Source organism: Podarcis tiliguerta (genome assembly GCF_965153285.1).
Source record: "Podarcis tiliguerta genome assembly, chromosome: 6".
NCBI classification, from domain to species: domain Eukaryota; kingdom Metazoa; phylum Chordata; class Lepidosauria; order Squamata; family Lacertidae; genus Podarcis; species Podarcis tiliguerta.
Genome location: NC_139539.1, coordinates 93,100,437 through 93,116,181, shown reverse-complemented (window position 1 = coordinate 93,116,181; position 15,745 = coordinate 93,100,437). Strand labels below are relative to the sequence as shown.

Genomic DNA, 15,745 nt, shown 5'->3' with positions numbered 1-15,745 from the left:
TTAAGTCATTGCAGGTACTTCAGGTTATGACAAAGATTCTAGCTCAGAAGCCAGTTGATTAAGGTGTTGCAAACCTTTTCCTTAAAGCAGGCCTTGCATTTTATATATCAGGCCAAGGAAGCCAGCGTTTGTCCACAGACAACATTCTGGGTCATGTGGCCAGCACCCCATAGTCACCTTTTACTGAACTTAACCATCCAAGGGTCCTTTACCTTACCTTTACCTTTATATATCAGGAAATGTTGGAGGAAGGGTTGTGTGTGCCCTTTCTTTCTTTCTTTCTTTCTTTCTTCTTCTTCTTTTTAAAAAGAAGCAATTTTCAAAATATTGGAACCATTGGAGCATTTGTCAAGCGTTTGGCATGGGTCTGTAAAGCATTTTGGGTAAAAGCCACATTCCATTAAAATCAGTGGCAACATTCCCACTGACCAGTGTATGAAGTAGTCGAGAGTGTGTTGGACTTGGACCAGGGTCTCCTTGGCTTCAGATGCTGTACAGATGCCATGAACTCTCTTGGTGGCCTTGAGAAGGTAGTTTCTCTCAGCCTCTCTTCAGGTCCTACCTCACACGGTTGCAGTTGGCAGACTTAAACATCACTTTAGACACTGAAAAGTCAGGGATTCAGGACTGCTTAGCACATATATAATAGCATCCGAGAAACAGCGGGCAGACTTTCTTCTCTCCAGACAGCATGTTTACAGAATACCCACTTCTAGTTTTTGTTTTCTGTTTTTATATAAAAACAAGTTTTTAAAATTGTTTTATAGAAAAATGTACAGAAATACTTGAAAGTCTGGTATCCCAACAGAGCTTTCTTCTTTTTTAAAAATGCCCACCCTATTCCTAAGCCTAGTCTGCAACTGCCCATAAGTATGTAGAAATGCATTATAAAGGAATAACAAAGTTATGGAAGGAGAGGAAAGAAAGAAAAAATTGTGCCAGGGACATCAATCACAAATTGCATAGCCTGTGACAGGGGTCTAGTCGCATGGGCTACCTGAGTTTTGGTCTCAGACCTCTCTTCCTGTTTGGGAGGTAACAAGGGTACAAAATTGGTCTCTATAATTGACAAGCAGTATCAGGGTTCTGGATTGGCCAGGCTAGGTATAAATACTCAGAACCTTGTCCTTGTCTTGTTCCATAGCAGAAAACCAGTATCTTCTGCCTGATGGACTATAGGCCTTCATCAATGTACCTCAGGGACACTTTATTTGGAGAACACACGTGGGTCTAGCTGCCCATGGTGCTTAGATAGCCATTGTGGGTGACAACTCCCATCAGCATGTCCAACTGTCAGGGATGATGGACGCTGAAGTCAACATCAGCCTGAGTGCCCCAAATTGGCCACCCAGGCCTTAGAGAGTAATAGAGGAACACTGGAGGGGGTGGGACACAAACATTCATAAAATCATTCAGAGGAAAGAAATACTAAAAATGGCAGCAGGGCGGGGGGAGGTAAATGGAAAAGGGATCAATCAAATATCCAACATATACTAAGCCTAATGTAACATAACTTAATTGTCATGCTCTGAATTATCTTTTAAAAGGAAGAAAGAGTGAATTGGTGTAATAATAATAATAATAATAATAATAATAATTTATATATACCCCGCCCACTCTGGGCGGCTTCCAACAAAACACTAAAATGCAATAACCTATTAAACATTAAAAGCTTCCGTAAGCAGGGCTGCCTTCAGATGTCTTCTAAACCAGGAGATACTAATTTCTGTTATAGGGAGAAGTGAAAGAGGGCAGGCAAATGGATATATGTTAGTGAATTGTTCTTATGTCGAATCCAAAAGTATCATGAGTGTTTTTATAACACAAAATAAATTTACACATGCACCATCTTAGCTGTTCTTTTAAATTTGCAGGAGAGCCAAGCCTGTGCTATGTATCTGATGGCGATGGCATTTGTGAGCCGTTTGAGAAAAGCAGCAGCATTGTGGATTGTGGTCTCTACACCCCCAAAGAGTACGTGGACCAGTGGGCATCTGAGGCTTATGCCTCCCACCAGGACCAGAAGGCATGCCCAGTTTCCCTGGTGACTGGAGAACCTCTTGTGAGGGTGAGGGGAATTTTTATTTCATATTCAAGCCCTTAATGTTATTCCTGGAAGAAGAACATGTCCCAAACCTCTGTGATCTTCCCAAGTCTGCCAGCTATTGATTCTGCTCTGAACTGGGATGAACTGAACTTTACTGGCAACATCAGTGGATAAGTTCCAACCCCTCATGCATACCTTTCAACTATAGAGTACTTCTCAATAGATACTGAGGTCTATGGAGAGGCCGGTTACCTTCAGCCATTCCTGAACTTCTACCTCTGTGTCTGTTTCTTGGCAATCATGAAGATCTTCCTCGTTTCTCTCTTAGAAGTGAGGGTAAGGCTTATAGAGCCAGTGGCAGAGCACACAATTTGCAGGCACCCCCAGTTAAAGGATCTCAGAAAGGTCAAAATGCTGGCAATGAACTTTGTCCTGGGCAACCTGTGTCTTGCCATTATTGCTTCAGAGACCAGGTGGAGACTTGCATGCTTGAATACTCTGCCATAAAAAACAACAACATGCCTGCCACCCGGAAAACTAGATGTTAGGCAGCCAGGTTCTACTCTCATTTTCTTCCTGATAGGCTTATGTCCTGTGTGAAGGTTTTTGTATGGTGGAACATTCACTGATGTGAGCCACCCCCTTTTTTTTAGCAATCCAAAGTGGTATAGCCCAGGTGTGGGTTTACCATCTCAGTGAGGGCTGAGTCACAGAAACCTACCCCCAGGCTGATAGTACAGTAGTGCCCCGCAAGACAAATGCCTCGCAAGACGGAAAACCCACTAGACGAAAGGGTTTTCCGTTTTTCGATGCGCTTCGCAGGACGAATTTCCCTATGGGCTTGCTTCGCAAGACGAAAGTGTCTTGCGAGTCTTGAGATTTTTTTCCGCTCTCCACCCCCTTTTTCTAAGCCGCTAAACTGCTAATAGCCTTTTAGCAGATAATCTGCTGAGCCGCTAAGCCTTTAATAGCCACTAATAGCTGCTAAACCGCTAATAGCGCTAATCCGCTAAGCCGCTAATAGGGTTGCTTCGCAAGACGAAAAAACCGCTAGACGAAGAGACTCGCAGAACGAATTAATTTCGTCTTGCGAGGCACCACTGTACTGGGCTAAAGGAACTGAAGTTTGATTGAATAAAATATGGCTTCGTATGCTCAAGTGGAAGGTCTCTGGACCCCAGTTAGTTGCAGTCATGGCTATCAGAAAATGAAAACATTCAAAGGGAATTCTGGGAAGCTGGATGTGGGCTAAGCAGGATTTCTCTTAATAGGCTTTCCCCCCTCTTAATTTTTTGTTACTGTGTGTACGTTGTAACTTTCACTGCTGAAGCTTCCACTACATGATGGCATAGCACAGGTTCCGTGTTGGTAGTCCAGCTGCCATTTCACACGATGCATTGTTCCAAGAGACCATGTGGGGAAAGTGACAGCTACGACCAAAAATGGTGGTAAGAGAACTGAAACTACTGGAGAATTTTATGCCCTCACCTCTTTTCACTGCTGACAAACTTGGTGGTACAATTAAGGGACTGTTTTGTGCTGAGCTTCACTTGTGTGTTTCTGATTTCCCTGCTTCTAATGTGACTGACATTTCTTTTCCTTTCCCAACCCCCCTCTCCCGACTCTGAAAACCCCTCCTTTCCAGGTGTGCAAGCCTCACCCCCAGGACACACTGGAGCACCACCCCCATGCGGCTTGGTTCCCTTGTACCAGCCATGGTGCCCTTCAAGATGCAGACAGGGAGAAAATGCTCTTGGACGATAGAGTTTGGCTAAAAGTAAGTGCTTTGGGCGGGACGCGGGTGGCGCTGTGGGTAAAACCTCAGCGCCTAGGACTTGCCGATCGCATGGTTGGCAGTTCGAATCCCCTAGCAGTTCGAAAGCACCCCCAGGTGCAAGTAGATAAATAGGGACCGCTTACCAGCAGGAAGGTAAACGGCGTTCCGTGTGCTGCGCTGGCTCGCCAGATGCAGCTTGTCACGCTGGCCACGTGACCCGGAAGTGTCTTCGGACAGCGCTGGCCCCTGGCCTCTTGAGTGAGATGGGCGCACAACCCTAGAGTCTGTCAAGACTGGCCCGAACGGGCAGGGGTACCTTTACCTTTACCCTTAAGTGCTTTGGGCACTCAGAGTATCAAGGGTACATTGAGAGGATGTGGCAGATAATATGTACAGTTTTCCAAAAGTAGGGATTTGCTGAACCCTCACAAGGTTTTATTCTAGTGCTCTGCACATTTTGCCAGTCTCGCAGAAACTCAAAAATCCTACAGATGTTTGGTCTGAGCAGGACCTTCCAGATTTACTTTAGATTTTCCTTTCCGCAGCAGTTCCCAGAAGTGAATCTTGGAGGTTAGACTTAGTGCCTTCAGACCCCAATTTTCACACACTGGTATCAGGCCCTGTGGTGTTTGAAGCAAGAACCTCTCTCATTTGGCTTGCCATGTGGCTGAGGAAGCTTGAAATTTCCAGATAGCCCTAGGGGATTTTCCTGCTGGCATGGCTAGAAGTTTGCCAAAGTTCTGACTGATGACCCATGCAGTAAACAAAGTTACCTCTAGGCACTCTTTCCCACAGTTATGTTCTTTGTGGCATGATGGACAGAACAGGGACAGTGGCTGGAACACAAGTGGGGAAAGAACCAGGATGAGTCTGTCAAATGCATACTCGAGTCTGCTTTGGGGCCTAGTCTTGTATTGACAATGGCGGTAAAGAAAGCTTACTTCACCACTACAGTTCTGTCTGCACAAATGCCATGCAGTGGGAGCTCCAGGGATAAAACCACTCAAATCTGCTCCAACTTGGATGTAACTTTCAAAAAAGTACAGGATGTACTAGACCTGTTCTTTTTTCTCATATGAGTTTCAGTTGTTGCAGCGTGGTGTTGACATCCTGAAGGCTTGGCACACACCTCTCTTTGCTAAATAACATCTAGCGTCTTCTCAGTAGCCCACCGACTGGGACCTTCTCTGCATAAACACAATCATGTCACAGTTATCCATGCTCTAGTAACATTCAGGTTATGAAATCCATTCAGAAACTTCAGCTGATTTAGAACATGGTAACCAGGTCATTCACTGGGCTTCACTATGGGGAACATATTGTACCAGTCACAAAAGATCTTCTTGCTTCTAGTTCATGGTCAGGCACAATTTTTTGACCTATAAGAGTCTGAGATCAGTATCTTAGGAGGGCCAGCTTTTCCTGTAAAAACTTGCCCACGTGGTAAGACAACCAGTGGAGGATCTGATTCCCCTACTGTAGAAGGCCCTACCGAGACATGTTCTTTGGGTGCCTTCATTACTGACTTCACCAGTACTGCTGTTTTCACTTGGTTTCAGTTTTTATTGTTTTCTTTTATTCTTGGGAAGCCACCCTGTGGGCCTTTTTACATTTAGGCAGAAGGCACTGGGTGGGAAGGCAGTCTCTCCTAGGCCACATGCAAGTGAGACTAGCTCTCCCTCTACACAAAGTGAGGAGCTCTAAAACATTTTGGAGATGGGAAGGTGCTGTTACCAGACACCCCAGTCTCTGCTGAGCAGTAGGAAGATTCCAGGGGTCTGGCACCTAAGCAGCATTTGTGTTCCTTTGGAATGAGGCATGACAGAGACTGTAGTGTCTTTAAGAAATGTGGTTTATTTGCACATATTTACACCTGAGTTTTATGGATTTCACAGTGCAGTACCCAAATATATGACCACGGGAAGCACATTTGGTACAGATAGGCAAGCTGTCTTTCTAGTCAGCTGTCATATCTAATGGCCATTAATAAATCCACCCTTCTGTAAATGTGTCCAAACCATTAAAAAGAGTGATATCTGTTTTTCCCCCCTCTAATTTATTTAATACACTTGTGTACTGCTTTTCAGGACAAGTCTTCCTAAAGCAATTTGCAACCACAGCATACAATAAAATAAACTTGTAAAAAAAACCTTAAAGGTAAAGGTAAAGGGACCCCTGACCATTAGGTCCAGTCGTGGCCGACTCTGGGGTTGCGGCGCTCATCACGCTTTATTGGCCGATGGAGCCGGCGTACAGCTTCTGGGTCATGTGGCCAGCATGACAGGGCCACTTCTGGCGAACCAGAGCAGCGCACGGAAACGCCGTTTACCTTCCTGCTGGAGTGGTACCTATTTATCTACTTGCACTTTGACGCTTTTTCGAACTGCTAGGTTGGCAGGAGCAGGGACCAAGCAACGGGACCTTACCCCGTTGCGGGGATTCGAACCGCTGACCTTCTGATCAGCAAGTCCTAGGCTCAGTGGTTTAACCCTTACAAAGCAGCAAAACTATATCATAATGGTATTAAAAGCAAAAAAGCCAGCAATATGATTATGCCACCAAAATATTTAAAAATATTCAAATGAGGCCCAAATGGTCAAAGTTGCTGACTGTCAACACTCTCCTGCTCGTCTCAGCAGAGAACGTGATGGAGCAGCTTCCCGGCATTCACTCCTTGGGGGCAGAAACAAAGGAGAATGCTTCCTTTCTGCTCACTTGCGGGAGGTTTGCGTTCCACTCTTCACCAGAGATTAAAGCACGTTCTAGTTTTATTACATTTCATGGTCGGTTCCCTTCATCCGTGGATGTTTATATAAAAAACTCTCACTTTTGGCACTGCTTGCATACTTTATTATTTTCCATCCATAAATTTATGGCCAAGCAATAAAAATGTCTGTTTCTCCCCCTCGCCTCACCTCCCTTTATTTTATGTTAAAACACTTTATATCACCCTTCCGTCATATTAGATTTCAGGGTGCTGCAACATAAAACAAATGCAAACTGAAACAAGAAAACAGCAGATAAAACTCTTCAAATGGATTAAAACTTGTTCCGTTAACAGCGGAACCCTGCAGATATTTAACTGGAAGTAGGTTCTGTTGAGCTCAGCAGGGCTTACAACTTAGTCTGTGTTGAAGCCGGTAGAACATTCATTGGGCATGTGGATAGGACTGTGCTGTGAATCAGTAAAATCTATTGAAACGCCTAGGTAATTCTAAAAGAAAATGGCTTTGGGCTGTGATGCTGAGTTTTGAGAAGTGGGGGGACTAGATCCGGTAGAGAAGACAGAGGCGGGCTGCATTTTGAGAACAGGCAGCCTCTCTCAACCCTGGGTTCCCAGATGTTATTTGACTACCACTTCCACCATCCCTGACTGCTTCCCCTGCTGGCTGTGGATGATGGGTGTGGTAGTTCAACCACCTCTGGAAACCCAAGGTTGGGAAAGGCTATTTACAGGACCAGGAATGTGCTTGCATTCTCCCTCTCCCTCTGACATAAACAGCATACAGTGGTGCTCCGCAAGACAAATGCCTCGCAAGACGGAAAACCCGCTAGACGAAAGGGTTTTCCGTTTTGGAGGTGCTTCGCAAAACGAATTTGCTATGGGCTTGCTTCGCAAGACGAAAATGTCTTGCGATTCCTGGGGTTTTTCCCCCCTCCCCCCTTTTTCCCAAGCCCCTAAGCCGCTTAACAGCTGTTCGCTAAGCCGTTTAACAGCTGATCTAAGCTGCTTATCAGCTGATCTAAGCCGCTAATAGCCTTTTAGCAGCTAATCCGCTAATCCCTTAAGCCTTTAATAGCTGCTAATAGCCGCTAAACTGCTAATAGCGCTAATCCGCTAATGGGCTTGCTTTGCAAGACGAAAAAAACCGCAAGACGAAGAGACTCGCGGAACGGATTCTTTTCGTCTTGCGAGGCACCACTGTAATAATTAATTATTTCCTAATTTGACAAAACTATGGTTTGCTGTTGCATCTGAGGAAGCTTAGAGTGCCGTGAACCTACTCATTTGAGCAACCTCTTACGGGATCTTGGCAGGTTCCGACTAGGGTTCATGGCCATCCTGTTGCTTGCCTAGAAAGAGGCTGGACCTTCGCAAGGGTTCCTACTGAACCCTCATGAATGCACGAGCTTGGATATAGTTGAGGTTCCGGAGACCCCCAAGTTATTCAGAATGGTTGGTCATTGTGGCCTCGTAGGGAGGAAGTGTTCCGCAGATTTGTACCATTGTTCTCTGTTGGGACAGTAAGTTGAAACAAGTGAAGGCAGTAAGTGCCCTAAGGATGGGAGGGGTGAATCAGGCAGGACCTGGCAAGGCTTATGGAACAGAACTTCTCAGTTTCCATGTCTCTTCTTCTGCCCTCTGTCTTGCAATAAGTCAATAGATCATTTCCTGTTCTACCACTGGACTATTCCCCAGTGAATACAGAATCGTTACCATTGTGTAGCGAAGTATCAAATAACTGTTACCAGTTCTGTTGATGATGTTCATGCTTAAAGTCTAATAAAGCAGTCGGATAAATTTATTAAGAGAATAGCTAAGTTACACTAACTGCTGTGAATGCCCTCGTTACCTTGTTTACTGAGAACCGGCAGAATTTCTGGATTGTGGGATTTGTTGTTGAACTAAGCAACAACAGCAGCAACAACAACAACGGTGCATTTCTTTTAAAAAATGACCAAGAGATGGCAAGAAGAGCACAGGTGCTCAACCTTCATGAGATAAAATAGGGATTCAGTTCCTTCCCCCCCCCAAAGGTGAAGGTGATTCTGTGGACCCCCAGAGATGGGGGTCTTGATAACCTTGAAGTGTTCACTGATACTGCTGCAGAGTTGAACTGGAAAAAATGGATTTTGGCAAACGGCTTTGTGAGCATCAGAAGAAGGCACTACAGCTTGTTGATGTTTAAAATTTAGGGGATTCTTAGAATGACCTGTGACCATCTGGGTTTGTCCATTTACCATTACGGGAAGTGTTGCCCTGTAATAAGTTTCAGTTGCCTGAAACGATGCATCACTTACCTTAAAATCTAATTGACTACATATCACTGTACTTTATACGGTCCTTTATTAGTTGGGCTTTCTTGAGGAAGAGCGGGGGCTGCCAAGTAGTAGCAGAGGATGTTCCAAGTTCCTCTTAGAAGAGTACCAGCCCTGCTTAAGGGATCTTTCAGTAAACAACCCAGAGAGCAAATGAGCCAAGTGGAACAAAGAAGAACTTCAGGGTTGCTGGCCAGTGCCAATTGGGGTGAGGAATACAGTAGGGGAGGGTTTCTGTTTGTTTACCTATCTATGTAATGTACCTGTTTCTTTTTCACATTCCATAATGCACTCCTCCTTTGCGGTATCCTGGAGCCCAGGTGTGCTTCAACAGACCCAGCATTGCTACCTCACTCTTTGTTTTCCTGGTGTCCGATGGCACTTCCATGGATGACCAGCCTAAGTCTACTGTGACAGTTCAGCTGGGTGACATCAGTGGGCACAGCCACTTCCTTGGTGAGTGCGCAGTCAGTGGGTTTGGTTTTCATCCAGGTTCTTGTGTGTCATTAGGTTCTAACATTTATTTGCCGTTTTTACCATTTGCTTCTTGTAAAGAGCACGGTTATTTTAGTGGACTTCAGACAGAGAGGAGTGTTGTTTCTTTCCACCCTCCCCTCACTCCCTGGGAGCTGTAGGTGGTTTGGCAGCAGAATCATTGCTTATGATGTATACGTTAATTCTGTTTTTGCCTCTGTTAAATAGTTTTTTAAGTGTTTTTTATAAGACCTGCAAAACCTGTTTGACCAGAGACCACAATGGAGCTGGGAAGGAAGAAATATGTGTGTACAATTCAGTGGAGAGCAAAACCACGAGTCAGATGTGTCTGTTGCTGTGCTGGCTCCTTTCAGACCACCTGTGGTGGCTTGAATGTCTGGCTGCTTCCCACCGAGACCCCTTGCACATAAACAACTAGCTTGCCTGGGAAGAGTCTCACCTAGAACCTTCTTCTTGATAGCTCTGTAGAGTTATGGAGTTTTAAAATGTGTGTAGGGAGGGGAGCATTGAAACATTGGAGCCCTACCTGTAGTCTGAAACAGCATAGCCCTCACTGTGCCCTTGCCTGTCTAAATTGCTTCATATAGAGAAGAAGGGTTTTCACAAATGCGCTATATTACTTGCTACTCTGTTGACAGGGCATTGCATTCCTTCAAAACAGTGGTTTTCAGACTTCCCTACTTGCCTTGGAACTCTTCCCACAGTTGCATGTCGACTGAGGAAGCTGTGAAGCTCTGCTTCCCAAGCCCTGTTTCACAGCAGAAGATCCTGGTGTGCCTTCTAAAAACACACACTAGTTTCTTGTGGGGCGCTGGCATGGCCTTTGGGCCTTACTGTTGCCCATGTGTGACACAAAACATACTGAACTCCCTTGCAGCTGCATGCTGTAGAGAAAGATTGGTACTGTTGTGGGTGTGCTGGATTTCTTTAGGGACCTCTCTGCATGCTGCTTCGTTCTCTTTCCTCCTCCTGTGCTTTTATCACTGTTCCCTTCACCATTGAATGAAGGGAAGGGGAAGGGGCAAGTGTTTGGCCACTGTGAGGCAGTGGAAGTTGGCCAAGGAGAATGGCAGGGTGTGTGTGGCATCACTCTGAGCCCTTGGCTTGGCTTTGAGGTGTTTCCAGGTTTCACCTTTTCCCCCTGGGAAATAGAGACAAATCTCAATCCAGTCAGATGAGAGACTCATAGGGCTTATCTTCTCTAATTTAGAGGGACTTCACAGGGACCCAAAGTTACTTTGTTCCTTAATCACCTTTAGCAACGTACGAGCTGTCGTGCCAGCAGAATCCACTGGTCGTCAACTTAAGTGACAACGTTTCCTTCCGCCAAATCACATCCGCCCTGCTCAACTTCTCCTCCCTCTCCGTGGGCATCTCTGCGGTGGCCTTGCGGACACGTTCGCCACCAGACCCTCCCAACCCGAGCAACTGCCTCCCAGAGCACGAGGGGCATGGCCACCAGAGACTCAGGTAACTCCTCAGGATTTGGTATTGTCACTTCAAACCCCTGCAAAGAGACAGTTGCTTAAGGCTGTCATCCTGGCGCCACTCCTTGCCTTGGATTGGCAAGAAGCAAGCCTCTCTGAATTCAGTAAGACTTTCTTCCAAGTAGACATGGTTAGGATTGCACTGTTAAGTCTGCTACTTTATTCCCTTGCTGAGAAAGTGGAGAGATACCATCAGGAGCTGCTCTGTCCTGTGGGGCAAATCCAAGGTAAGTGTGTAAGAAGGGGCTGAGGGATTAAGTCAGAGGTGAGGGAGAAGTACTAACCTCATGTTCCCGAAGGCATAAGAGACAACAGCAGAGTGTTTTTTAAGAAAGCAGGAAACTTTGGGGCAACTTGAGTTGATAAAGGTGTGAGGGGAACCACCAGGAACATACTGGAATACAATAGCAGAAAGCAGGGTGCAATCAGGCCATCAAGAGCTTTAGAGTTTGGGCTGGATACAGAAGACAACAGGAAAACTGCACCAGGTAAACGATGAGGGAGGGAATGGCAGAAACCCCTCGGGTGGCACTTCCACAGGTGCCCCACCTGTCCCACCCCCTCTGCCAGTGGCATAGCGTGGGGGGTGCAGGGGGGGCCGGCCGCACCGGGTGCAACATCTGGGGGGGCGCACTCGCAGCTCTCTGCCGCTACCTGGCTCCATGGGTTAGGGGGCGCAAATTACTTGTCTTGCCCCGGGTGCTGACAACCCACGCTACGCCACTGCCCTCTGCAGAGAAACAGCGCTGCCGTTGGTGCTATTTTTGGGCAAGATCGCATCCATTTGGGGCAAGATCACATGGATTGTGGTTCAGTTGCAGGCTGCTCTGCAACTGGAGTCAAGGGGATTTCTTTTCACTGCATGCTGCCTTGGTCAGTGCTTATTCCCCTTTACCCATTCATGGCTTCTTCATACCACACAACCCTTTGTGTAAAGCTTGTTGCAGAGGAAGTCACTCTGGAATGGGGGATTAGAAGCCCACGCTCCCAAAGCAGAAGTGGGAGCAGACGCTTGGAATGAAAAATAAACAGCCTTTGTGTCCCCTCTTCCCTGATACATGGGAAATTCCATGAAGCCCAACTAGGTTCAGTTTCACTCAGAGAACAGCGGGCGCTCATGGAGGGCTGAAGCTTACACTTTAAAATTTGTATAAAAGAACTCACTTAGCTTGCAAAACAGAATATGGAGACTCTTTGGTCATTATGTATTTCAGGCACATGCCTAAGATGCTGTAAGTAAACAAAAAATGTAAACAGGGGGAACTATAGAGCCACTTTGGGAGTGTCCAGTGCTTGGACATGCTTAGTGGGAGTTTAAAAGCTTTTTTAAAACAAAAGTGGAACTGTGGAGACCAGCACTTACTTGAAATAAAACCTCTTTATCACTGCCACAACATGTATATGTCCCATATAAAAGAACCCCAGTGTTTATGGGGTATTCAAAATTCCAGACACATATAATCAGAGCAGGTATGGCAAAAGAAAGTGTGCAGTACATTTGAGGAATGCTCTCCTCAAGGAGGTTTGGCTGGCACCTTCATGATACACCTTTAGGCAAAAACGTTCCTCTTTAACCAGGCCTTTGACTGGTTGACATCCTATGCCCTTTTAAAATGTATTGTGAAAGAGGGGTTTGCTTTGTTTTTCTTTTTATTCTGTATTTTCTGTTTTTTATATTGTGATTTTATGTTGTGAACTACCCTGAAATCTAGGTAAAGGTAAAGGACCCCTGGATGGTAAAGTCCAGTCAAAGGTGACTATGGGGTGTAGTGTTCATTTTGCTTTGGAGGCCAAGCGAGCCAGCATTTATCCACAGACAAACATCCAGGTCACATGGCCAGCATGACTGAACCACTTCTGGCCCAATGCGCCACCATGACAAGTGCCAGAGCGCACGGAAATGCCATCTACCCTCCCGCCACAGCAGTACCTATTTATCTACTTGCACTGGTGAACTTTCGAACTGCTAGGTTGGCAGGAGCTGGGACAGAGCAACTGGAGCTCACCCCGTCATGGGGATTCAAACCACCGACCTTCTGATTGGCAAGCCCAAGAGGCTCAGTGGTTTAGACCTGTGCTTGAAGTCAAATGGCACAGGCAAAGGTACAGGGCACTGCAAGTGCCACTTACTGGCAGCGCCTTCAAATCCCAATTCCTTGGCCTTGAAATTAAACCATCTAGGCAAAGGCACAGGACTCTGCAGGCTCAGCTGATTAGCAGTGCCCTCAAACCCTGCTTTTGGCAGGGAGCCACATCCTTCCATCAGTGTAGTGCTATGGCCATTGGTCTGTCAGCTTAAGCTTTTCAGGTTGCCAGATACAATTCTCCCCTCTCTTGCTGGGCCTAAATGCATGGGTCCTGGTGGATACAAGCTGGGCATCCGAGCCATGGAACCAACAGGGACTCCCCTGAATACATCAGGGATTGGTCAGCGAGAGAAGGGGTTAGTTAAGAAGAAGAGTTTGGATTTGATATCCTGCTTTATCACTACCCGAAGGAGTCTCAAAGCGGCTAAAAATCTCCTTTCCCCTCCTCCCCCACAACAAACACTCTGTGAGGTGAGTGGGGATGAGATACTTCAAAGAAGTGTGACTAGCCGAAGGTCACCCAGCAGCTGCATGTGGAGGAGCGGAGACGCGAACACGGTTCCCCAGATTACGAGTCTGCTGCTCTTAACCACTACACCACACTGGCTCCTTGTAAATTAATACAAGACATTGAACATGGCCCAGTAGCATATGAGCAGCCAGTGCATGCTTTTGAGCACCGGAGTTCTGTGCTGGCAATAGTCTGTCCCCCATCCACCGTCCAGCTGCAGCCTCCAGACTAGGCCCAAGCGTAGCTTCACGAAGAGCTCATTGCAGTAATGGAGTCCTGAGGAAGTATGGGTGGGAGGGGGAGATCTGTATTGCATTTGATCCTTGTTGAAGTCCCCAGAAGCTCAACGATTTGACAAACACATGTGCTTGTAAAATATATATTAAAAAGAAGCAAATGGAAATCTAAGCTAGTGAAAGAATTTTTAGCAGCTGCCCTAAAACCATTTCTCACTTCATAAACATGTCTGCGTGTAGGGAGAAAAGAAATATTTTGTCTTGCGGTCCCTTTTCTTGCCATTTTCACTTGTCCTTGCCTCTCCCCCTGCCCCCAAAAGGAAACCCTTTCAAAACAGTCTGTTCCTTTTCAGTGTTGGACTACTAGTCTTGGCAATGCTCTTTCTACACATATGGTTTGGATCCAGGGGGGCTCCATCCTGGCTGCCCATTGCTAAGCTGATGCTGGGCAGGTCCTCTGGCTGCTTCCCTCCTTCAGAACTTCCTCTTCTTCTCTTTTCCGGGTGGGGTGCTCTCCATTGTCCCTCATGACAGCAAGTCAAGATCAATTACTTTTAGATTATGCAAACATCATAACTAGCATATTAGAAGCTGTATTCTGTCCTGTGTGACAGAGAAGAAAGAATATTGCTTCTGAGATAGTGTTCTTTACTTTTATAATAATTTGTATTAAAAATAACTTTTTTAAAAAACAACAACACACCTGTTCTTTCAGTTATCAGGTGTGCAGCAGGCACACCACGGTTTAGAACTACATCCTGTTATCTTTGTGGTGGCCATTTTGGAAGTGAGAGCTGGACCATAAAGAAGGCTGATCGCCGAAGAATTGACGCTTTTGAATTATGGTGCTGGAGGAGACTCTTGAGAGTCCCATGGACTGCAAGAAGATCAAATGCATCCATTCTTAAGGAAATCAGCCCTGAGTGCTCACTGGAAGGACAGATCGTGAAGCTGAGGCTCCAATACTTTGGCCACCTCATGAGAAGAGAAGACTCACTGGAAAAGACCCTGATGTTGGGAAAGATGGAGGGCACAAGGAGAAGGGGACGACAGAGGACGAGATGGTTAGACAGTGTTCTTGAAGCTACAAACATGAATCTGACCAAACTGCGGGTGGCAGTGGAAGACAGGAGTGCCTGGCGTGCTCTGGTCCATGGGGTCACGAAGAGTCGGACACGACTGAACGACTAAACAACAACAACAACAAATTGAGTCATCACTCAGAACTAGTCTGCACAATCAACCGTTTGCAAATGCACATCAAACCGCAATTACAATTCTGGCCAGTTGCAAACCATGGTTTGTCTCCAAACTATAGTTAAGCTTCCAAAATAACAATTCAATTGAGCTGTGACATATTCCATACTTTTATATTTCATTATGTGTTTTGGCCCCAGCATGATCATGTTCCTCTCATATAGCCATTTCTGCAGGGAATACTGACTGAACACTGACTGTGAGTGGTATAGAATATATTGTATATGTTCAATATCACTTAGAGCAGGGGTTGTCAACCTGGCCCCTACCTCCCACTAGTGGGCGTTTCAGAATTCTAGGTGGGCGGTAGGGGGTTCTACAGCACAATCTGAATCCTCCTTACCGTCAAGAAAGATGTATTGGGGGTTGACTACCCCTGACTTAGAGAAAGGGCTTCACACCACCATCTTGTAAATTTATGTAGCAAAATACAATTCCGTGATTTGAAAGAACAGAATCATCCTTCCACCTGACCCCCTGGTATCTAGAAGTTGGCATCTCTGGCTTAAATCAGTAAGTTATGATAAGTGGTGTAACATAAAGTAATACAGGCTTGGTCCATCAAAATTTAAGTCCTTTCCTATAACAACTTAGGACCAGGTTACCTGTGTAGACTTGCCCGAATAGACTTGCTTGCTCATTGAGATCAGGCCCTCCTGGTTGTGCAGCGTGAGCCCAGCATGTTATGTACTGAAGTTCTCACCCTGGGCCAGCAGGGGGATACTGTAGATAGTTTTCACTCAGGTCCACATATGCAAATAAGGGATTGAAAGTGATGTTCAGTGATTGGATAGTTACAGAAAATGGT

At 45.9% G+C, this 15,745-nt stretch overlaps 1 protein-coding gene across 1 annotated transcript in view; it reads left to right on the top strand.

The window, feature by feature from the left end:
• Positions 1-15,745, top strand: part of PAPPA2 (pappalysin 2) — a 128,570-nt gene that overhangs the window by 57,640 nt on the left and 55,185 nt on the right. Inside the window, exons 10-13 of the mRNA XM_083446232.1 lie at positions 1,875-2,068; positions 3,693-3,824; positions 9,185-9,320; positions 10,619-10,829. Of these exons, the coding sequence (XP_083302358.1) occupies positions 1,875-2,068; positions 3,693-3,824; positions 9,185-9,320; positions 10,619-10,829 (673 nt within the window). The remainder of the gene's footprint in view (positions 1-1,874; positions 2,069-3,692; positions 3,825-9,184; positions 9,321-10,618; positions 10,830-15,745) is intronic.